At 54.7% G+C, this 24,818-nt stretch overlaps 1 protein-coding gene across 1 annotated transcript in view; it reads left to right on the top strand.

Moving 5' to 3' along the window:
- psmb8a (proteasome 20S subunit beta 8A) overlaps positions 1-24,818 on the top strand; it is a 361,129-nt gene that overhangs the window by 277,244 nt on the left and 59,067 nt on the right. Inside the window, exon 5 of the mRNA XM_068009339.1 lies at positions 11,309-11,513. Within this exon, the coding sequence (XP_067865440.1) occupies positions 11,309-11,513 (205 nt within the window). The remainder of the gene's footprint in view (positions 1-11,308; positions 11,514-24,818) is intronic.

Here is a 24,818-nt window from a genome sequence, read left to right as displayed (position 1 = left end):
TATCACAGACTGGGATGGTCACCACACTGCCCACGGTTCCTCCACACTGTGATGGTCAGCACACTGCCCACGGTTCCTTCACACTGTGATGGTCAGCACACTGCTCACTGTTCACACACACTGGGATGGTCAGCACACTGCCCAGTGTTCACACACTGGGATGGTCAGCACTCTGCTCACTGTTATCACCCACACTGGGATGGTCAGCACACTGCCCACTGTTCACACACACTGGGATGGTCAGCACACTGCCCACTGTTCACACACACTGGGATGGTCAGCACACTGCCCACTGTTCACACACACTGGGATGGTCAGCACACTGCCCACTGTTCACACACACTGGGATGGTCAGCACATTGCCCACTGTTCACACACTGGGATGGTCAGCACTCTGCTCACTGTTATCACCCACACTGGGATGGTCAGCACATTGCCCACTGTTCACATACTGGGATGGTCTGCACACTGCTCACTGTTATCACACACATTGGGATGGTCAGCACACTGACCACTGTTATCACAGACTGGGATGGTCAGCACACTGCCCACTGTTCACACACACTGGGATGGTCAGCACTCTGCCCAATGTTCACACACACTGGGACTGTCAGCACACTGCCCACTGTTATCACACACTGGGATGGTCAGCACACTGCTCACTGTTATCATGCACACTGGGATGGTGAGCACACTGCCCACTGTTCACACACACTGGGATGGTGAGTGCACTGCCCACTGTTCACACACACTGGGATGGTCAGCACACTGTCTACTGTTAACACACACTGGGATGGTCAGCACACTGCCCACTGTTATCACAGACTGGGATGGTCAGCACACTGCCCACTGTTATTACACACACTGCGATGGTCAGCACACTGCCCACTGTTCACACACACTGGGATGGTCAGCACTCTGCCCACTGTTCACACACACTGGGACTGTCAGCACACTGCCCACTGTTATCACACACTGGGATGGTCAGCACTCTGCCCACTGTTCACACACACTGGGATGGTCAGCACACTGCCCACTGTTCACACACACTGGGATGGTCAGCACATTGCCCACTGTTCACACACTGGGATGGTCAGCACTCTGCTCACTGTTATCACCCACACTGGGATGGTCAGCACATTGCCCACTGTTCACACACTGGGATGGTCTGCACTCTGCTCACTGTTATCACACACACTGGGATGGTCAGCACACTGACCACTGTTATCACAGACTGGGATGGTCAGCACACTGCCCACTGTTCACACACACTGGGATGGTCAGCACTCTGCCCACTGTTCACACACACTGGGATGGTGAGTGCACTGCCCACTGTTCACACACACTGGGATGGTCAGCACACTGTCTACTGTTAACACACACTGGGATGGTCAGCACACTGCCCACTGTTATCACAGACTGGGATGGTCAGCACACTGCCCACTGTTATCACACACACTGCGATGGTCAGCACACTGCCCACTGTTCACACACACTGGGATGGTCAGCACTCTGCCCACTGTTCAACCACACTGGGACTGTCAGCACACTGCCCACTGTTATCACACTGGGACTGTCAGCACACTGCCCACTGTTATCACACACTGGGATGGTCAGCACTCTGCCCACTGTTCACACACACTGGGATGGTCAGCACACTGCCCACTGTTCACACACACTGGGATGGTCAGCACTCTGCCCACGGTTCACACACACTGGGATGGTCAGCACACTGCCCACTGTTCACAGATACTGGGAGTGTCAGCACACTGTTTACTGTTATCACAGACTGGGATGGTCACCACACTGCCCACGGTTCCTTCACACTGTGATGGTCAGCACACTGCTCACTGTTCACACACACTGGGATGGTCAGCACACTGCCCAGTGTTCTCACACACTGGGATGGTCAGCACACTGCCCACTGTTCACACACACTGGGATGGTCAGCACTCTGCCCACTGTTCACACACACTGGGATGGTCAGCACACTGCCCACTGTTATCACACACTGGGATGGTCAGCACTCTGCCCACTGTTCACACACACTGGGATGGTCAGCACACTGCCCAGTGTTCTCACACACTGGGATGGTCAGCACTCTGCCCACTCTTCACACACACTGGGATGGTCAGCACTCTGCCCACTGTTCACACACACTGGGATGGTCAGCACATTGCCCACTGTTCACACACACTGGGACTGTCAGCACACTGCTCACTGTTATCACACACTGGGATGGTCAGCACACTGCTCACTGTTATCACACACACTGGGAAGGTCAGCACATTGCCCACTGTTCACACACTGGGATGGTCAGCACACTGTTTACTGTTATCACAGACTGGGATGGTCACCACACTGCCCACGGTTCCTCCACACTGTGATGGTCAGCACACTGCCCACGGTTCCTTCACACTGTGATGGTCAGCACACTGCTCACTGTTCACACACACTGGGATGGTCAGCACACTGCCCAGTGTTCACACACTGGGATGGTCAGCACTCTGCTCACTGTTATCACCCACACTGGGATGGTCAGCACACTGCCCACTGTTCACACACACTGGGATGGTCAGCACACTGCCCACTGTTCACACACACTGGGATGGTCAGCACACTGCCCACTGTTCACACACACTGGGATGGTCAGCACACTGCCCACTGTTCACACACACTGGGATGGTCAGCACATTGCCCACTGTTCACACACTGGGATGGTCAGCACTCTGCTCACTGTTATCACCCACACTGGGATGGTCAGCACATTGCCCACTGTTCACATACTGGGATGGTCTGCACACTGCTCACTGTTATCACACACATTGGGATGGTCAGCACACTGACCACTGTTATCACAGACTGGGATGGTCAGCACACTGCCCACTGTTCACACACACTGGGATGGTCAGCACTCTGCCCAATGTTCACACACACTGGGACTGTCAGCACACTGCCCACTGTTATCACACACTGGGATGGTCAGCACACTGCTCACTGTTATCATGCACACTGGGATGGTGAGCACACTGCCCACTGTTCACACACACTGGGATGGTGAGTGCACTGCCCACTGTTCACACACACTGGGATGGTCAGCACACTGTCTACTGTTAACACACACTGGGATGGTCAGCACACTGCCCACTGTTATCACAGACTGGGATGGTCAGCACACTGCCCACTGTTATTACACACACTGCGATGGTCAGCACACTGCCCACTGTTCACACACACTGGGATGGTCAGCACTCTGCCCACTGTTCACACACACTGGGACTGTCAGCACACTGCCCACTGTTATCACACACTGGGATGGTCAGCACTCTGCCCACTGTTCACACACACTGGGATGGTCAGCACACTGCCCACTGTTCACACACACTGGGATGGTCAGCACTCTGCCCACTGTTCACACACACTGGGATGGTCAGCACACTGCCCACTGTTCACAGATACTGGGATTGTCAGCACACTGTTTACTGTTAACACAGACTGGGATGGTCACCACACTGCCCACGGTTCCTTCACACTGTGATGGTCAGCACACTGCTCACTGTTCACACACACTGGGATGGTCAGCACACTGCCCAGTGTTCTCACACACTGGGATGGTCAGCACACTGCCCACTGTTCACACACACTGGGATGGTCAGCACTCTGCCCACTGTTCACGCACACTGGGATGGTCAGCACACTGCCCACTGTTATCACACACTGGGATGGTCAGCACTCTGTCCACTGTTCACACACACTGGGATGGTCAGCACACTGCCCAGTGTTCTCACACACTGGGATGGTCAGCACTCTGCCCACTCTTCACACACACTGGGATGGTCAGCACTCTGCCCACTGTTCACACACACTGGGATGGTCAGCACATTGCCCACTGTTCACACACACTGGGACTGTCAGCACACTGCTCACTGTTATCACAGATTGGGATGGTCAGCACACTGCCCACTATTATCACACACACTGGGATGGTCAGCACACTGCCCACTGTTATCACACACTGGGATGGTCAGCACACTGCCCACTGTTATCACACACTAGGATGGTCAGCACACTGCTCACTGTTATCACACACACTGGGATGTTCAGCACACTGCATACTGTTCACACACACTGGGATGGTCAGCACACTGCCCACTTTTATCACACACTGGGACGGTCAGCACACTGCCCACTGTTCACACACACTGCGATGGTCAGCACATTTCCCACTTTTATCACACACTGGGATGGTCAACACACTGCCCACTGTTCACACACACTGCGATGGTCAGCACACTGCCCACTTTTATTACACACTGGGATGGTCAACACACTGCCCACTGTCCACACACACTGGGATTGTCAACACACTGCCCACTGTACGTACACACACTGGGATGGTCAGCACACTGCCCACTGTTCACACACACTGGGATTGGCTGCACACTGCCCACTGTCCACACACACTGGGATTGGCAGCACCTTGCCCACTGTCCACACACACTGGGATTGTCAGCACTCTGCCCACTGTTCACACACACTGGGACTTTCAGCACACTGCCCACTGTTCGCACACACTGCGATGGTTAGTATACTCCCCACTTTTATCACACACTGGGATCATCAGCACACTGCCCACTGTACACACACACTGGGATTGTCAGCACACGGCCCACTGTCCACACACACTGGGATTGTCAACACACTGCTCACTGTCCACACACACTGGGATTGTCAGCACACTGCCCACTGTCCACACACACTGGGATTGTCAACACACTGCCCACTGTCCACACACACTGGGATTGTCAGCACACTGCCCACTGCCCACACACACTGGGATTGTCAGCACACTGCCCACTGTTCACACACACTGGGATTGTCAGCACACTGCCCACTGTCCACACACACTGGGATTGTCAACACACTGCCCACTGTACACACACACTGGAATTGTCAGCACACTGCCCACTGTCCACACACACTGGGATGGTCAGCACACTGCCCACTGTCCACACACACTGGGATGGTCAGCACACTGCCCACTGTACACACACACTGGGATTGTCAACACACTGCCCACTGTACACACACACTGGGATTGTCAGCACACTGCCCACTGTCCACACACACTGGGATGGTCAGCACACTGCCCACTGTACACACACACTGGGATTGTCAGCACACTGCCCACTGTACACACACACTGGGATTGTCAGCACACTGCCCACTGTCCACACACACTGGGATGGTCAGCACACTGCCCAGTGTTCTCACACACTGGGATGGTCAGCACTCTGCCCACTCTTCACACACACTGGGATGGTCAGCACATTGCCCACTGTTATCACACACTGGGATGGTCAGCACACTGCCCACTGTTATCACACACACTGGGATGGTCAGCACACTGCCCACTGTTATCACACACTGGGATGGTCAGCACTCTGCCCACTGTTATCACGCACTAGGATGGTCAGCACACTGCTCACTGTTATCACACACACTGGGATGTTCAGCACATTGCCCACTGTTATCACACACTGGGATGGTCAGCACACTGCTCACTGTTATCACACACACTGGGATGGTCAGCACACTGCCCACTGTTATCACACACTGGGATGGTCAGCACTCTGCCCACTGTTATCACACACTAGGATGGTCAGCACACTGCTCACTGTTATCACACACACTGGGATGTTCAGCACACTGCATACTGTTCACACACACTGGGATGGTCAGCACACTGCCCACTTTTATCACACACTGGTACGGTCAGCACACTGCCCACTGTTCACACACACTGCGATGGTCAGCACACTGCCCACTGTTCACACACACTGCGATGGTCAGCACACTGCCCACTGTTCACACACACTGCGATGGTCAGCACACTGCCCACTTTTATTACACACTGGGATGGTCAACACACTGCCCACTGTCCACACACACTGCGATGGTCAGCACACTGCCCACTTTTATTACACACTGGGATGGTCAACACACTGCCCACTGTCCACACACACTGGGATTGTCAACACACTGCCCACTGTACACACACACTGGGATGGTCAGCACACTGCCCACTGTTCACACACACTGCGATGGTCAGCACACTGCCCACTTTTATTACACACTGGGATGGTCAACACACTGCCCACTGTCCACACACACTGGGATTGTCAACACACTGCCCACTGTCCACACACACTGGGATTGGCAGCACTCTGCCCACTGTTCACACACACTGGTACTTTCAGCACACTGCCCACTGTTCGCACACACTGCGATGGTTAGTATACTCCCCACTTTTATCACACACTGGGATCATCAGCACACTGCCCACTGTACACACACACTGGGATTGTCAGCACACTGCCCACTGTCCACACACACTGGGATTGTCAACACACTGCTCACTGTCCACACACACTGGGATTGTCAGCACACTGCCCACTGTCCACACACACTGGGATTGTCAACACACTGCCCACTGTCCACACACACTGGGATTGTCAGCACACTGCCCACTGCCCACACACACTGGGATTGTCAGCACACTGCCCTCTGTTCACACACACTGGGATTGTCAACACACTGCCCACTGTACACACACACTGGGATTGTCAGCACACTGCCCACTGTCCACACACACTGGGATGGTCAGCACACTGCCCACTGTCCACACACACTGGGATTGTCAGCACACTGCCCACTGTCCACACACACTGGGATTGTCAACACACTGCCCACTGTACACACACACTGGGATTGTCAGCACACTGCCCACTGTCCACACACACTGGGATGGTCAGCACACTGCCCACTGTACACACACACTGGGATTGTCAGCACACTGCCCACTGTCCACACACACTGGGATGGTCAGCACACTGCCCACTGTCCACACACACTGGGATGGTCAGCACACTGCCCACTGTCCACACACACTGGGATGGTCAGCACACTGCCCACTGTACACACACACTGGGATTGTCAACACACTGCCCACTGTTCACACACACTGGGATTGTCAGCACACTGCCCACTGTTCACACACACTGGGATTGTCAGCACACTGCCCACTGTTCACACACTGGGATGGTCAGCACACTGCCCACTGTACACACACACTGGGATTGTCAACACACTGCCCACTGTCCACACACACTGGGATGGTCAGCACACTGCCCACTGTTCACACACTGGGATGGTCAGCACACTGCCCACTGTTCACACACTCAAGGATGGTCAGCACACTGCCCACTTTTATCACAAACTGGGATGGTCAACACACTGCCCACTGTCCACACACACTGAGATTGTCAGCACACTGCCCACTGTTCACACACTGGGATGGTCAGCACACTGCCCAGTGTTCTCACACACTGGGATGGTCAGCACACTGCTCACTGTTATCACACACACTGGGATGGTCAGCACACTGCCCACTGTTCACAGATACTGGGATTGTCAGCACACTGTTTACTGTTATCACAGACTGGGATGGTCACCACACTGCCCACGGTTCCTTCGCACTGTGATGGTCAGCACACTGCTCACTGTTCACACACACTGGGATGGTCAGCACACTGCCCAGTGTTCTCACACACTGGGATGGTCAGCACACTGCTCACTGTTCACACACACTGGGATGGTCAGCACTCTGCCCACTGTTCACATGCACTGGGATGGTCATCACACTGCCCACTGTTCACACACACTGGGATGGTCAGCACATTTCCCACTGTTCTCACACACTGGGATGGTCAGCACACTGCTCACTGTTCACACACTCTGGGATGGTCAGCACACTGCCCACTGACCACACACCCTGGGATGGTCAGCACACTGCCCACTGTTCACACACACTGGGATGGTCAGCACACTGTCTACTGTTAACACACACTGGGATGGTCAGCACACTGCTCACTGTTATCGCAGACTGGGATGGTCAGCACACTGCCCACTGTTATCATGCACACTGGGATGGTGAGCACACTGCCCACTGTTCACACACACTGGGATGGTCAGCACACTGTCTACTGTTAACACACACTGGGATGGTCAGCACGCTACCCACTGTTATCACACACACTGGGATGGTCCGCACACTGCCCACTGTTCACACACACTGGGATTGTCAGCACACTGCTCACCGTTGTCACAGACTGGGATGGACAGCACACTGCCCACTGTTATCACACACACTGGGATGGTCAGCACACTGCCCACTGTTCACACACACTGGGATGGTCAACACACTGCCCACTGTTATCACAGACTGGGATGGTCAGCACACTGCCCACTGTTCACACACACTGGGATGGTCAACACACTGCCCACTGTTATCACAGACTGGGATGGTCAGCACACTGCCCACTGTTCACACACACTGGGATTGTCAGCACACTGCCCACTGTTCACACACACTGGGACTGTCAGCACACTGCCCACTGTTCACACACACTGGGATGGTCAGCACACTGCTCACTGTTATCACAGATTAGGATGGTCAGCACACTGCCCACTGTTCACACACACTGGGATGGTCAGCACACTACCCACTGTTACACACACACTGGGATGGTCAGCACGCTGCCCACTGTTCACACACACTGGGATGGTCAGCACACTGCCCACTGTTATCACACACTGGGATGGTCAGCACTCTGCCCACTGTTCACACACACTGGGATGGTCAGCACACTGCCCACTGTTCACAGATACTGGGATTGTCAGCACACTGCCCACTGTTCCTTCACACTGTGATGGTCAGCACACTGCTCACTGTTCACACACACTGGGATGGTCAGCACACTGCCCACTGTTATCACAGACTGGGATGGTCAGCACATTGCCCACTGTTCACACACACTGGGACTGTCAGCACACTGCTCACTGTTATCACAGATTGGGATGGTCAGCACACTGCCCACTGTTATCACAGATTGGGATGGTCAGCACACTGCCCACTGTTATCACCCACACTGGGATGGTCAGCACTCTGCCCACTCTTCACACACCCTGGGATGGTCAGCACACTGCCCACTGTTATCACAGACTGGGATGGTCAGCACACTGCCCACTGTTCACACACACTGGGATGGTCAGCACTCTGCCCTCTGTTATCACAGACTGGGATGGTCAGCACACTGCCCACTGTTCACACACACTGGGATGTTCAGCACACTGCCCACTGTTCACACACACTGGGACTGTCAGCACACTGCCCACTGTTCACACACACTGGGACTGTCAGCACACTGCCCACTGTTATCACACACTGGGATGGTCAGCACTCTGCCCTCTGTTATCACAGACTGGGATGGTCAGCACACTGCCCACTGTTATCACAGACTGGGATGGTCAGCACATTGCCCACTGTTCACACACACTGGGATGGTCAGCACACTGCCCAGTGTTCACACACACTGGGATGGTCAGCACACTGCCCACTGTTCACACACACTGGGACTGTCAGCACACTGCCCACTGTTATCACAGACTGGGATGGTCAGCACATTGCCCACTGTTCACACACACTGGGATGGTCAGCACACTGCCCACTGTTCACACACACTGGGACTGTCAGCACACTGCCCACTGTTCACACACACTGGGACTGTCAGCACACTGCCCACTGTTATCACACCCTGGGATGCTCAGCACACCGCCCACTGTTATCACACACACTGGGATGTTCAGCACTCTGCCTACTGTTCACACACACTGGGATGGTCAGCACACCGCCCACTGTTATCACACACTGGGATGGTCAGCACACCGCCCACTGTTATCACACACTCGGATGGTCAGCACACTGCTCACTGTTATCACACACACTGGGATGGTCAACACACTGCCCACTGTTCACACACACTGGGATGGTCAGCACACTGCCCACTTTTATTGCACACTGGGATGGTCAACACACTGCCCACTGTTCACACACACTGGGATGGTCAGCACACTGCCCACTGTCCACACACACTGGGATTGTCAGCACACTGCCCACTGTTCACACACACTGGGATGGTCAACACACTGCCCACTGTTCACACACACTGGGATGGTCAGCACACTGCCCACTGTCCACACACACGGGGATTGGCTGCACACTGCCCACTGTCCACACACACTGGGATTGTCAGCACACTGCCCACTGTCCACACACACTGGGACTTTCAGCACACTGCCCACTGTTCGCACCCACTGGGATTGTCAGCACACTGCCCACTGTTCGCACACACTGGGATGGTCAACACACTGCCCACTGTTCACACACTCTAGGATGGTCAGCACACTGCCCACTGTCCACACACACTGGGACTTTCAGCACACTGCCCACTGGTCGCACACACTGGGATTGTCAGCACACTGCCCACTGTTCACACACACTGCGATGGTTAGTACACTCCCCACTTTTATCACACACTGGGATCGCAACACACTGCCCACTGTCCACACACACTGGGATGGTCAGCACACTGCCCACTGTCCACACACTCTAGGATGGTCAGCACACTGCCCACTGTTCACACACTCTAGGATGGTCAGCACACTGCCCACTGTTCACACACTCTTGGATGGTCAGCACACTGCCCACTGTTCACACACACTGGGATGGTCAGCACACTGCCCACTGTCCACACACACTGGGATGGTCAGCACACTGCCCACTGTCCACACACACTGGGATGGTCAGCACACTGCCCACTGTTCACACACTCTAGGATGGTCAGCACACTGCCCACTGTTCACACACTCTAGGATGGTCAGCACACTGCCCACTGTTCACACACTCTAGGATGGTCAGCACACTGCCCACTGTCCACACACACTGGGATTGTCAGCACACTGCTCACTGTTAACACACAGTGGGATTGTCAGCACACTGCTCACTGTTCACACACACTGGGATTGTCTGCACACTGACCACTGTTCACACACACTGGGATTGTCAGCACTCTGCTCACTGTTCACACACACTGGGATTGTCAGCACACTGCTCACTGTGAACACACACTGGGATTGTCAGCACACTGCTCACTGTTCACATACACTGGGATTGTCAGCACACTGCTCACTGTTAACACACACTGGGATTGTCAGCACACTGCTCACTGTTCACACACACTGGGGTGTTCTAAATAAAGGTGGTCAGCGTGTGGTGCAATGTGCTATCGCAGAGCGGCATTGGAAGGATCACAACAATATATCATGATTCTGAATCTCACACCCATTGGACCACTGGAAAACAGCAGATTCGAAATGATAGTACTACTGTTTCCCATTTCCTTTACAGGGTCCAGGCCTTTACTATGTTGATGACGATGGATTCCGACTTGCTGGCAATATGTTCTCCACTGGATCAGGCTGCAGTTATGCATACGGTGTGATGGACAGTGGATATAAATATGATCTGTCGGTGGGGGAGGCCTATAACCTGGCACAGCGTGCAATTTACCATGCAACCCATCGGGACGCATATTCTGGAGGCACAGTTAACAGTGAGCATAATATTTCTGTAATACATGACTAGACCTAGAGCTCTATACAGAACTACAGAATTGTACAGTGAGATGGAGGCCATTGGGCCCATCACACTGTGTCCTCTCTCTGAAAGAGCTCTCCCCTCACTCCCATTCCCCGTCACCCTGTGTCCTCTCTCTGAAAGAGCTCTCCCCTAACTCCCATTCCCCATCGCCCTGTGTCCACTCTCTGAAAGAGCTCTCCTCTCACTCCCATTCCCCATCACACTGTGTCCTCTCTCTGAAAGAGCTCTCCCCTCAGTCCCATTCCCCATCACACTGTGTCCTCTCTCTGAAAGAGCTCTCCCCTCAGTCCCATTCCCCGTCACCCTGTGTCCTCTCTCTGAAAGAACTCTCCCCTCACTCCCATTCCCCTTCATATTGTATCCTCTCTCTGAAAGAGCTCTCCCCTAACTCCCATTGCCCATCGCCCTGTGTCCACTCTCTGAAAGAGCTCTCCTCTCACTCCCATTCCCCATCACTCTGTGTCCTCTCTCTGAAAGAACTCTCCCCTCACTCCCATTCCCCTTCATATTGTATCCTCTCTCTGAAAGAGCTCTCCCCTAACTCCCATTCCCCATCGCCCTGTGTCCACTCTCTGAAAGAGCTCTCCTCTCACTCCCATTCCCCATCACACTGTGTCCTCTCTCTGAAAGAGCTCTCCTCTCAGTCCCATTCCCCGTCACCCTGTGTCCGCTCTCTGAAAGAGCTCTCCTCTCACTCCCATTCCCCATCACCCTGTGTCCTCTCTCTGAACGAGTTCTCCGCTCACTCCCATTCCCCATCACCCTGTGTCCTCTGTCGGAAAGAGCTCTCCCCTCACTCCAATTCCCCATCACCCTGTGTCCTCTCTCTGAAAGAGCTGTCCTCTCACTCCCATTGCCCATCACCCTGTGTCCTCTCTCTGAAAGAGCTCTCCCCTCACTCCCATTCCCCATCACCCTGTGTCCTCTCTCTGAAAGAGCTCTCCCCTCACTCCCATTCCCCATCACCCTGTGTCCTCTCTCTGAAAGAGCTCTCCCCTCACTCCCATTCCCCATCACCCTGTGTCCTCTCTCTGAAAGAGCTCTCCCCTCACTCCCATTCCCCATCACCCTGTGTCCTCTCTCTGAAAGAGCTCTCCCCTCACTCCCATTCCCCATCACCCTGTGTCCTCTCTCTGATAGACCTCACCTCTCACTTCCATTCCCGATCACCCTGTGTTCTCTCTCTGTGAAGGAGCAGTCCCCTCACTCCCATTCCACATCACCCTGTGTCCTCTCTCTGAAATGGCTCTCCCGTCACTCTCATTCCCCATCACCCTGTGTCCTCTCTCTGAAAGAGCTCTCCCTTCAATCCCATTCCTCATCACACAGTGTCCTCTCTCTGAAAGAGCTCTCCCCTCACTCTCATTCCCCTTGATATTGTCTCCTCTCTCTGAAAGAGCTCTCCTCTCACTCCCATTCCCCATCACCCTGTCTCCTCTCTCTGAAAGAGCTATCCCCTCACTCCCATTCCCCTTCATATTGTATCCTCTCTCTGAAAGAGCTCTCCCCTAACTGCCATTCCCCATCACCCTGTGTCCACTCTCTGAAAGAGCTCCCCTCTCACTCCCATTCCCCATCACACTGTGTCCACTCTCTGAAAGAGCTCTCCTCTCACTCCCATTCCCCATCACACTGTGTCCTCTCTCTGAAAGAGCTCTCCCCTCAGTCCCATTCCCCATCACACTGTGTCCTCTCTCTGAAAGAGCTCTCCCCTCAGTCCCATTCCCCGTCACCCTGTGTCCTCTCTCTGAAAGAACTCTCCCCTCACTCCCATTCCCCTTCATATTGTATCCTCTCTCTGAAAGAGCTCTCCCCTAACTCCCATTGCCCATCGCCCTGTGTCCACTCTCTGAAAGAGCTCTCCTCTCACTCCCATTCCCCATCACTCTGTGTCCTCTCTCTGAAAGAACTCTCCCCTCACTCCCATTCCCCTTCATATTGTATCCTCTCTCTGAAAGAGCTCTCCCCTAACTCCCATTCCCCATCGCCCTGTGTCCACTCTCTGAAAGAGCTCTCCTCTCACTCCCATTCCCCATCACACTGTGTCCTCTCTCTGAAAGAGCTCTCCTCTCAGTCCCATTCCCCGTCACCCTGTGTCCGCTCTCTGAAAGAGCTCTCCTCTCACTCCCATTCCCCATCACCCTGTGTCCTCTCTCTGAACGAGTTCTCCGCTCACTCCCATTCCCCATCACCCTGTGTCCTCTGTCGGAAAGAGCTCTCCCCTCACTCCAATTCCCCATCACCCTGTGTCCTCTCTCTGAAAGAGCTGTCCTCTCACTCCCATTGCCCATCACCCTGTGTCCTCTCTCTGAAAGAGCTCTCCCCTCACTCCCATTCCCCATCACCCTGTGTCCTCTCTCTGAAAGAGCTCTCCCCTCACTCCCATTCCCCATCACCCTGTGTCCTCTCTCTGAAAGAGCTCTCCCCTCACTCCCATTCCCCATCACCCTGTGTCCTCTCTCTGAAAGAGCTCTCCCCTCACTCCCATTCCCCATCACCCTGTGTCCTCTCTCTGAAAGAGCTCTCCCCTCACTCCCATTCCCCATCACCCTGTGTCCTCTCTCTGAAAGAGCTCTCCCCTCACTCCCATTCCCCATCACCCTGTGTCCTCTCTCTGAAAGAGCTCCACTCTCACTCCCATTCCCCATCACCCTGTGTCCTCTCTCTGAAAGAGCTCTCCCCTCACTCCCATTCCCCATCACCCTGTGTCCTCTCTCTGAAAGAGCTCTCCCCTCACTCCCATTCCCCATCACCCTGTGTCCTCTCTCTGAAAGAGCTCTCCCCTCACTCCCATTCCCCATCACACTGTGTCCTCTCTCTGAAAGAGCTCTCCCCTCAGTCCCATTCCCCGTCACCCTGTGTCCTCTCTCTGAAAGAACTCTCCCCTCACTCCCATTCCCCTTCATATTGTATCCTCTCTCTGAAAGAGCTCTCCCCTAACTCCCATTGCCCATCGCCCTGTGTCCACTCTCTGAAAGAGCTCTCCTCTCACTCCCATTCCCCATCACTCTGTGTCCTCTCTCTGAAAGAACTCTCCCCTCACTCCCATTCCCCTTCATATTGTATCCTCTCTCTGAAAGAGCTCTCCCCTAACTCCCATTCCCCATCGCCCTGTGTCCACTCTCTGAAAGAGCTCTCCTCTCACTCCCATTCCCCATCACACTGTGTCCTCTCTCTGAAAGAGCTCTCCTCTCAGTCCCATTCCCCGTCACCCTGTGTCCGCTCTCTGAAAGAGCTCTCCTCTCACTCCCATTCCCCATCACCCTGTGTCCTCTCTCTGAACGAGTTCTCCGCTCACTCCCATTCCCCATCACCCTGTGTCCTCTGTCGGAAAGAGCTCTCCCCTCACTCCAATTCCCCATCACCCTGTGTCCTCTCTCTGAAAGAGCTGTCCTCTCACTCCCATTGCCCATCACCCTGTGTCCTCTCTCTGAAAGAGCTCTCCCCTCACTCCCATTCCCCATCACCCTGTGTCCTCTCTCTGAAAGAGCTCTCCCCTCACTCCCATTCCCCATCACCCTGTGTCCTCTCTCTGAAAGAGCTCTCCCCTCACTCCCATTCCCCATCACCCTGTGTCCTCTCTCTGAAAGAGCTCTCCCCTCACTCCCATTCCCCATCACCCTGTGTCCTCTCTCTGAAAGAGCTCTCCCCTCACTCCCATTCCCCATCACCCTGTGTCCTCTCTCTGAAAGAGCTCTCCCCTCACTCCCATTCCCCATCACCCTGTGTCCTCTCTCTGAAAGAGCTCCACTCTCACTCCCATTCCCCATCACCCTGTGTCCTCTCTCTGAAAGAGCTCTCCCCTCACTCCCATGCCGCACCACCCTGTGTCCACTCTCTGAAAGAGCTCTCCGCTCACTCCCAGTCCCTATCACCCTGTGTCCTCTCTCTGAAAGAGCTCTTCCCTCACTCCATTCCCCATCACCCTGTGTCCTCTCTCTGATAGACCTCACCTCTCACTTCCATTCCCGATCACCCTGTGTTCTCTCTCTGTGAAGGAGCAGTCCCCTCACTCCCATTCCACATCACCCTGTGTCCTCTCTCTGAAATGGCTCTCCCGTCACTCTCATTCCCCATCACCCTGTGTCCTCTCTCTGAAAGAGCTCTCCCTTCAATCCCATTCCTCATCACACAGTGTCCTCTCTCTGAAAGAGCTCTCCCCTCACTCTCATTCCCCTTGATATTGTCTCCTCTCTCTGAAAGAGCTCTCCTCTCACTCCCATTCCCCATCACCCTGTCTCCTCTCTCTGAAAGAGCTATCCCCTCACTCCCATTCCCCTTCATATTGTATCCTCTCTCTGAAAGAGCTCTCCCCTAACTGCCATTCCCCATCACCCTGTGTCCACTCTCTGAAAGAGCTCCCCTCTCACTCCCATTCCCCATCACACTGTGTCCTCTCTCTGAAAGAGCTCTCCTCTCACTCCCATTCCCCATCACCCTGTGTCCTCTCTCTGAAAGAGTTCTCCCCTCACTTCCATTCCCCGTCACCCTGTGTTCTCTCTCGGACAGAGCTCTCCCCTCACTCCCATTCCCCATCGCCCTGTGTCCTCTCTCTGAAAGAGCTCTCCCCTCATTCCCATTCCCCATCACCCTGTGTCCTCTCTCTGAAAGAGCTCTCCCCTCAATCCCATTCCCCATCACCCTGTGTCCTCTCTCTGAAAGAGCTCTCCCCTCACTCTCATTCCCCTTCATATTGTGTCCTCTCTCTGAAAGAGCTCTCCTCTCACTCCCATTCCCCATCACCCTGTCTCCTCTCTCTGAAAGAGCTCTCCCCTCACTCCCATTCCCCTTCATATTGTATCCTCTCTCTGAAAGAGCTCTCCCCTAACTCCCATTCCCCATCACCCTGTGTCCACTCTCTGAAAGAGCTCCCCTCTCACTCCCATTCCCCATCACACTGTGTCCTCTCTCTGAAAGAGCTCTCCCCTCACTCCCATTCCCCATCACCCTGTGTCCTCTCTCTGAAGGAGCTCTCCCCTCACTCCCATTCCCCATCACCCTGTGTCTTCTCTCTGAAAGAGCTCCCCTCTCACTCCCATTCCCCATCACACTGTGTCCTCTCTCTGAAAGAGCTCTCCCCTCACTCCCATTCCCCATCACTCTGTGTCCTCTCTCTGAAAGAGCTCTCCTCTCACTCCCATTCCCCATCACCCTGTGTCCTCTCTCTGAAAGAGCTCTCCCCTCACTCCCATTCCCCATCACCCTGTGTCCTCTCTCTGAAAGAGCTCCCCTCTCACTCCCATTCCCCATCACACTGTGTCCTCTCTCTGAAAGAGCTCTCCCCTCACTCCCATTCCCCATCACCCTGTGTCCTCTCTCTGAAAGAGCTCTCCTCTCACTCCCATTCCCCATCACCCTGTGTCCTCTCTCTGAAAGAGCTCTCCCCTCACTCCCATTCCCCATCACCCTGTGTCCTCTCTCTGAAAGAGCTCTCCCCTCACTCCCATGCCGCATCACCCTGTGTCCACTCTCTGAAAGAGCTCTCCGCTCACTCCCAGTCCCTATCACCCTTTGTCCTCTCTCTGAAAGAGCTCTCCCCTCACTCCCATTCCCCATCACCCTGTGTCCTCTCTCTGATTGACCTCACCTCTCACTTCCATTCCCCATCACCCTGTGTCCTCTGTCGGAAAGAGCTCTCCCCTCACTCCAATTCCCCATCACCCTGTGTCCTCTCTCTGAAAGAGCTGTCCTCTCACTCCCATTGCCCATCACCCTGTGTCCTCTCTCTGAAAGAGCTCTCCCTTCACTCCCATTCCCGATCACCCTGTGTCCTCTCTCTGAAAGAGCTCTCCCCTCACTCCCATTCCCCATCACCCTGTGTTCTCTCTCTGTGAAAGAGCAGTCCCCTCACTCCCATTCCACATCACCCTGTGTCCTCTCTCTGAAAGAGCTCTCCCCTTCCTCCCATTCCCAATCACCCTGTGTTCTCTCTCTGAAAGAGCTCTCCCCTCACTCCCATTCCCCATCACCCTGTGTCCACGCTGAAAGAGCTCTCCTCTCACTCCCATTCCCCATCACCCTTTTTCCTCTCTCTGAAAGAGCTCTCTCCTCACTCCCATTCCCCATGACCCTGTGTCCTCTCTCTGAAAGAGCTCTCCCCTCACTCCCATTCCCCTTCATATTGTGCCTCTCTCTGAAAGAGCTCTCCCCTCAATCCCAGTCCCCATCACCCTGTGTCCTCTCTCTGAAAGAGCTCTCCCCTCACTCCCAATCTGCATGACCCTGTGTCCTCTCTCTGAAAGAGCTCTCCTCTCACTCCCATTCCCCATCACCCAGTGTCCTCTCTCTGAAAGAGCTCTCCTCTCACTCCCGTTCCCCGTCACCCTGTGTCCTCCCTCTGAAAGAGCTCTCCCCTCTCTCCCATTCCCCATCGCCCTATGTCCTGTCTCTGAAAGAGGTCTCCACTCACTCCCATTCCCCGTCACCCTGTGTCCACTCTCTGAAAGAGCTTTCCCCTCACTCCCATTCCCGTCACCCTATGTCCTCTCTCTGAAAGAGCTCTCCCCTCACTCCCATTCCGCATCACCCTGTGTCCACTCTCTGAAAGACCTCTCCTCTCACTCCCATTCCCCATCACCCTGTGTCCTCTCTCTGAAAGAGCTCTCCCCTCACTCCCATTCTCGTCACACTGTGTCCTCTTTCTGAAAGAGCTCTCCCCTCATTCCCATTCCCCATCACCCTGTGTTCTCTCTCTGAAAGAGCTCTCCCCTCACTCCCATTCCCCATCACCGTGCGTCCGCTCTCTGAACGAGTACTCCTCTCAGTCCCATTCCCCGTCAACCTGTGTCCTCTCCCTGAAAGAGCTCTCCACTCACTCCAATTCCCCATCACCCTGTGTCCTCTCTCTGAAAGAGCTCTCCCCTCACTCCCATTCCCCATCACCCTGTGTCCTCTCTCTGAACGAGCTCTCCCCTCACTCCCATTCCCCATCACCCTCTGTCCTCTCTCTGAAAGAGCTCCCCTCTCACTCCCATTCCCCATCACACTGTGTCCTCTCTCTGAAAGAGCTCTCCCCTCACTCCCATTCCCCATCACCCTGTGTCCTCTCTCTGAAGGAGCTCTCCCCTCACTCCCATTCCCCATCACCCTGTGTCTTCTCTCTGAAAGAGCTCCCCTCTCACTCCCATTCCCCATCACACTGTGTCCTCTCTCTGAAAGAGCTCTCCTCTCACTCCCATTCCCCATCACCCAGTGTCCTCTCTCTGAAAGAGCTCTCCTCTCACTCCCGTTCCCCGTCACCCTGTGTCCTCCCTCTGAAAGAGCTCTCCCCTCTCTCCCATTCCCCATCGCCCTATGTCCTGTCTCTGAAAGAGGTCTCCACTCACTCCCATTCCCCGTCACCCTGTGTCCACTCTCTGAAAGAGCTTTCCCCTCACTCCCATTCCCGTCACCCTATGTCCTCTCTCTGAAAGAGCTCTCCCCTCACTCCCATTCCGCATCACCCTGTGTCCACTCTCTGAAAGACCTCTCCTCTCACTCCCATTCCCCATCACCCTGTGTCCTCTCTCTGAGAGAGCTCTCCCCTCACTCCCATTCTCGTCACACTGTGTCCTCTTTCTGAAAGAGCTCTCCCCTCATTCCCATTCCCCATCACCCTGTGTTCTCTCTCTGAAAGAGCTCTCCCCTCACTCCCATTCCCCATCACCGTGTGTCCGCTCTCTGAACGAGTACTCCTCTCAGTCCCATTCCCCGTCAACCTGTGTCCTCTCCCTGAAAGAGCTCTCCACTCACTCCAATTCCCCATCACCCTGTGTCCTCTCTCTGAAAGAGCTCTCCCCTCACTCCCATTCCCCATCACCGTGTGTCATCTCTGAAAGAGCTCTCCTCTCACTCCCATTCCGCATCACACTGTGTCATCTCTCTGAAAGAGCTCTCCTCTCAGTCCCATTCCCCGTCACCCTGTGTCCTCTCTCTGAATGAGTTCCCCTCTCACTCCCATTCCCCATCACCCTGTGTCCTCTCTCTGAGCGAGTTCTCCGCTCACTCCCATTCCCCATCACCCTGTGTCCTCTGTCGGAAAGAGCTCTCCCCTCACTCCCATTGCCCATCACCCTATGTCCTCTCTCTGAAAGAGCAGTCCCCTCACTCCCGTTCCACATCACCCTGTGTCCTCTCTCTGAAAGAGCTCTACTCTCACTCCCATTCCCCATCACCCTGTGTCCTCTCTCTGAGCGAGTTCTCCGCTCACTCCCATTCCCCATCACCCTGTGTCCTCTGTCGGAAAGAGCTCTCCCCTCACTCCCATTGCCCATCACCCTATGTCCTCTCTCTGAAAGAGCAGTCCCCTCACTCCCGTTCCACATCACCCTGTGTCCTCTCTCTGAAAGAGCTCTACTCTCACTCCCATTCCCCATCACCCTGTGTCCTCTCTCTGAAAGAGTTCTCCCCTCACTCCCATTCCCCATCACCCTGTGTCCTCTCTCTGAAAGAGTTCTCCCCTCACTCCCATTCCCCATCACCCTGTGTCCTCTCTCTGAAAGAGTTCTCCCCTCACTTCCATTCCCCGTCACCCTGTGTTCTCTCTCTGAAAGAGCTCTCCCCTCACTCCCATTCCGCATCATCCTGTGTCCACTCTCTGAAAGAGCTCTCCGCTCACTCCCAGTCCCTATCACCCTGTGTCCTCTCTCTGATTGACCTCACCTCTCACTCCCATTCCCCATCACCCTGTGTCCTCTCTCTGAAAGAGCTCCACTCTCACTCCCATTCCCCATCACCCTGTGTCCTCTCTCTGAAAGAGTTCTCCCCTCACTTCCATTCCCCGTCACCCTGTGTTCTCTCTCGGACAGAGCTCTCCCCTCACTCCCATGCCGCACCACCCTGTGTCCACTCTCTGAAAGAGCTCTCCGCTCACTCCCAGTCCCTATCACCCTGTGTCCTCTCTCTGAAAGAGCTCTCCCCTCACTCCCATTCCCCATCACCCTGTGTCCTCTCTCTGAAAGAGCTCTCCCGTCACTCTCATTCCCCATCACCCTGTGTCCTCTCTCTGAAAGAGCTCTCCCTTCACTCCCATTCCTCATCACACAGTGTCCTCTCTCTGAAAGAGCTCTCCCCTCACTCTCATTCCCCTTCATATTGTCTCCTCTCTCTGAAAGAGCTCTCCTCTCACTCCCATTCCCCATCACCCTGTCTCCTCTCTCTGAAAGAGCTCTCCCCTCACTCCCATTCCCCTTCATATTGTATCCTCTCTCTGAAAGAGCTCTCCCCTAACTCCCATTCCCCATCACCCTGTGTCCACTCTCTGAAAGAGCTCCCCTCTCACTCCCATTCCCCATCACACTGTGTCCTCTCTCTGAAAGACCTCTCCCCTCACTCCCATTCCCCATCACCCTGTGTCCTCTCTCTGAAAGAGCTCTCCCCTCACTCCCATTCCCCATCACCCTGTGTCCTCTCTCTGAAAGAGCTCTCCTCTCACTCCCATTCCCCATCACCCTGTGTCCTCTCTCTGAAAGAGCTCTCCCCTCACTCCCATTCCCCATCACCCTGTGTCCTCTCTCTGAAAGAGTTCTCCCCTCACTTCCATTCCCCGTCACCCTGTGTTCTCTCTCGGACAGAGCTGTCCCCTCACTCCCATGCCGCATCACCCTGTGTCCACTCTCTGAAAGAGCTCTCCGCTCACTCCCAGTCCCTATCACCCTTTGTCCTCTCTCTGAAAGAGCTCTCCCCTCACTCCCATTCCCCATAACCCTGTGTCCTCTCTCTGAAAGAGCTCTCCCCTCACTCCCATTCCCCATCACCCTGTGTCCTGTCTCTGAAAGAGCTCTCCCCTCACTCCCATTCCCCATCACCCTGTGTCCTCTCTCTGAAAGAGCTCTCCCCTCACTCCCATTCCCCATAACCCTGTGTCCTCTCTCTGATAGACCTCACCTCTCACTTCCATTCCCGATCACCCTGTGTTCTCTCTCTGTGAAAGAGCAGTCCCCTCACTCCCATTCCACATCACCCTGTGTCCTCTCTCTGAAAGAGCTCTCCCCTCACTCCCATTCCCGTCACCCTGTGTCCTCTCTCTGAAAGAGCTCTCCCCTCACTCCCATTCCCCATCTCCCTGTGTCCTGTCTCTGAAAGAGGTCTCCACTCACTCCCATTCCCCGTCATCCTGTGTCCACTCTCTGAAAGAGCTCTCCCCTCACTCCCATTCCCCATCTCCCTGTGTCCTCTCTCTGAAAGAGCTCTCCCCTCACTCCCATTCCCCATCACCCTGTGTCCTCTTTCTGAAAGAGCTCTCCCTTCACTCCCATTCCCCATCTCCCTGTGTCCTCTCTCGGACAGAGCTCTCCCCTCACTCCCATTCCCCATCACCCTGTGTCCTCTTTCTGAAAGAGCACTCCCCTCACTCCCATTCCCCATCACACTGTGTCCGCTCTCTGAACGAGTACTCTTCTCAGTCCCATTCCCCGTCACCCTGTGTCCTCTCCCTGAAAGAGCTCTCCACTCACTCCAATTCCCCATCACCCTGTGTCCTCTCTCTGAAAGAGCTCTCCTCTCACTCCTATTGCCCATCACCCTATGTCCTCTCTCTGAAAGAGCTCTCCCCTCACTCCCATTCCCCATCACCCTGTGTCCTCTCTCTGAACGAGCTCTCCCCTCACTCCCATTCCCCATCACCCTGTGTCCTCTCTCTGAAAGAGCTCTCCTCTCACTCCCATTCCCCATCACCCTGTGTCCTCTCTGAAAGAGCTCTCCCCTCACTCCCATTCCCCATCACCCTGTGTTCTCTCTCTGAAAGCGCTCTCCCATCACTCCCATTCCCCAACACCGTGTGTCATCTCTGAAAGAGCTCTCCTCTCACTCCCATTCCCCATCACCCTGTGTCCTCTCTCTGAAAGGGCTCTCCTCTCACTCTCATTCCCCATCACCCTGTGTCCTCTCTGAAAGAGCTCTCCCCTCACTCCCATTCCCCTTCATATTGTATCCTCTCTCTGAAAGAGCTCTCCCCTAACTCCCATTCCCCATCGCCCTGTGTCCACTCTCTGAAAGAGCTCTCCTCTCACTCCCATTCCCCATCACACTGTGTCCTCTCTCTGAAAGAGCTCTCCTCTCAGTCCCATTCCCCGTCACCCTGTGTCCTCTCTCTGAATGAGCTGTCCTCTCACTCCCATTGCCCATCACCCTATGTCCTCTCTCTGAAAGAGCTCTCCCCTCACTCCCATTCCCCATCACCCTGTGTCCTCTCTCTGAAAGAGCTCTCCCCTCACTCCCATTCCCCATCACCCTGTGTCCTCTCTCTGAAAGAGCTCTCCCCTCACTCCCATTCCCCATCACCCTGTGTCCTCTCTCTGAAAGAGCTCTCCCCTCACTCCCATTCCCCATCACCCTGTGTCCTCTCTCTGAAAGAGCTCCACTCTCACTCCCATTCCCCATCACCCTGTGTCCTCTCTCTGAAAGAGTTCTCCCCTCACTTCCATTCCCCGTCACCCTGTGTTCTCTCTCGGACAGAGCTGTCCCCTCACTCCCATGCCGCATCACCCTGTGTCCACTCTCTGAAAGAGCTCTCCGCTCACTCCCAGTCCCTATCACCCTTTGTCCTCTCTCTGAAAGAGCTCTCCCCTCACTCCCATTCCCCATAACCCTGTGTCCTCTCTCTGAAAGAGCTCTCCCCTCACTCCCATTCCCCATCACCCTGTGTCCTGTCTCTGAAAGAGCTCTCCCCTCACTCCCATTCCCCATCACCCTGTGTCCTCTCTCTGAAAGAGCTCTCCCCTCACTCCCATTCCCCATAACCCTGTGTCCTCTCTCTGATAGACCTCACCTCTCACTTCCATTCCCGTCACCCTGTGTCCTCTCTCTGAAAGAGCTCTCCCCTCACTCCCATTCCCCATCTCCCTGTGTCCTGTCTCTGAAAGAGGTCTCCACTCACTCCCATTCCCCGTCACCCTGTGTCCACTCTCTGAAAGAGCTCTCCCCTCACTCCCATTCCCCATCTCCCTGTGTCCTCTCTCTGAAAGAGCTCTCCCCTCACTCCCATTCCCCATCACCCTGTGTCCTCTTTCTGAAAGAGCTCTCCCTTCACTCCCATTCCCCATCTCCCTGTGTCCTCTCTCGGACAGAGCTCTCCCCTCACTCCCATTCCCCATCACCCTGTGTCCTCTTTCTGAAAGAGCACTCCCCTCACTCCCATTCCCCATCACACTGTGTCCGCTCTCTGAACGAGTACTCTTCTCAGTCCCATTCCCCGTCACCCTGTGTCCTCTCCCTGAAAGAGCTCTCCACTCACTCCAATTCCCCATCACCCTGTGTCCTCTCTCTGAAAGAGCTCTCCTCTCACTCCTATTGCCCATCACCCTATGTCCTCTCTCTGAAAGAGCACTCCCCTCACTCCCATTCCCCATCACCCTGTGTCCTCTTTCTGAAAGAGCACTCCCCTCACTCCCATTCCCCATCACACTGTGTCCGCTCTCTGAACGAGTACTCTTCTCAGTCCCATTCCCCGTCACCCTGTGTCCTCTCCCTGAAAGAGCTCTCCACTCACTCCAATTCCCCATCACCCTGTGTCCTCTCTCTGAAAGAGCTCTCCTCTCACTCCTATTGCCCATCACCCTATGTCCTCTCTCTGAAAGAGCTCTCCCCTCTCTCCCATTCCCCATCACCCTGTGTCCTCTCTCTGAACGAGCTCTCCCCTCACTCCCATTCCCCATCACCCTGTGTCCTCTCTCTGAAAGAGCTCTCCTCTCACTCCCATTCCCCATCACCCTGTGTCCTCTCTGAAAGAGCTCTCCCCTCACTCCCATTCCCCATCACCCTGTGTTCTCTCTCTGAAAGCGCTCTCCCATCACTCCCATTCCCCAACACCGTGTGTCATCTCTGAAAGAGCTCTCCTCTCACTCCCATTCCCCATCACCCTGTGTCCTCTCTCTGAAAGGGCTCTCCTCTCACTCTCATTCCCCATCACCCTGTGTCCTCTCTCTGAACGAGTTCTCCGCTCACTCCCATTCCCCATCACCCTGTGTCCTCTGTCGGAAAGAGCTCTCCCCTCACTCCAATCTCCCATCACCCTGTGTACTCACTCTGAAAGAGCTGTCCTCTCACTCCCATTCCCCATCTCCCTGTGTCCTGTCTCTGAAAGAGGTCTCCACTCACTCCCATTCCCCGTCACCCTGTGTCCACTCTCTGAAAGAGCTCTCCCCTCACTCCCATTCCCCATCTCCCTGTGTCCTCTCTCTGAAAGAGCTCTCCCCTCACTCCCATTCCCCATCACCCTGTGTCCTCTTTCTGAAAGAGCTCTCCCTTCACTCCCATTCCCCATCTCCCTGTGTCCTCTCTC

Source organism: Heterodontus francisci, chromosome 29, assembly GCF_036365525.1.
Source record: "Heterodontus francisci isolate sHetFra1 chromosome 29, sHetFra1.hap1, whole genome shotgun sequence".
NCBI lineage: Eukaryota > Metazoa > Chordata > Chondrichthyes > Heterodontiformes > Heterodontidae > Heterodontus > Heterodontus francisci.
The sequence above is the reverse complement of the archived record's forward strand: the minus strand, read 5'-3'. Positions and strand labels throughout refer to the sequence as shown.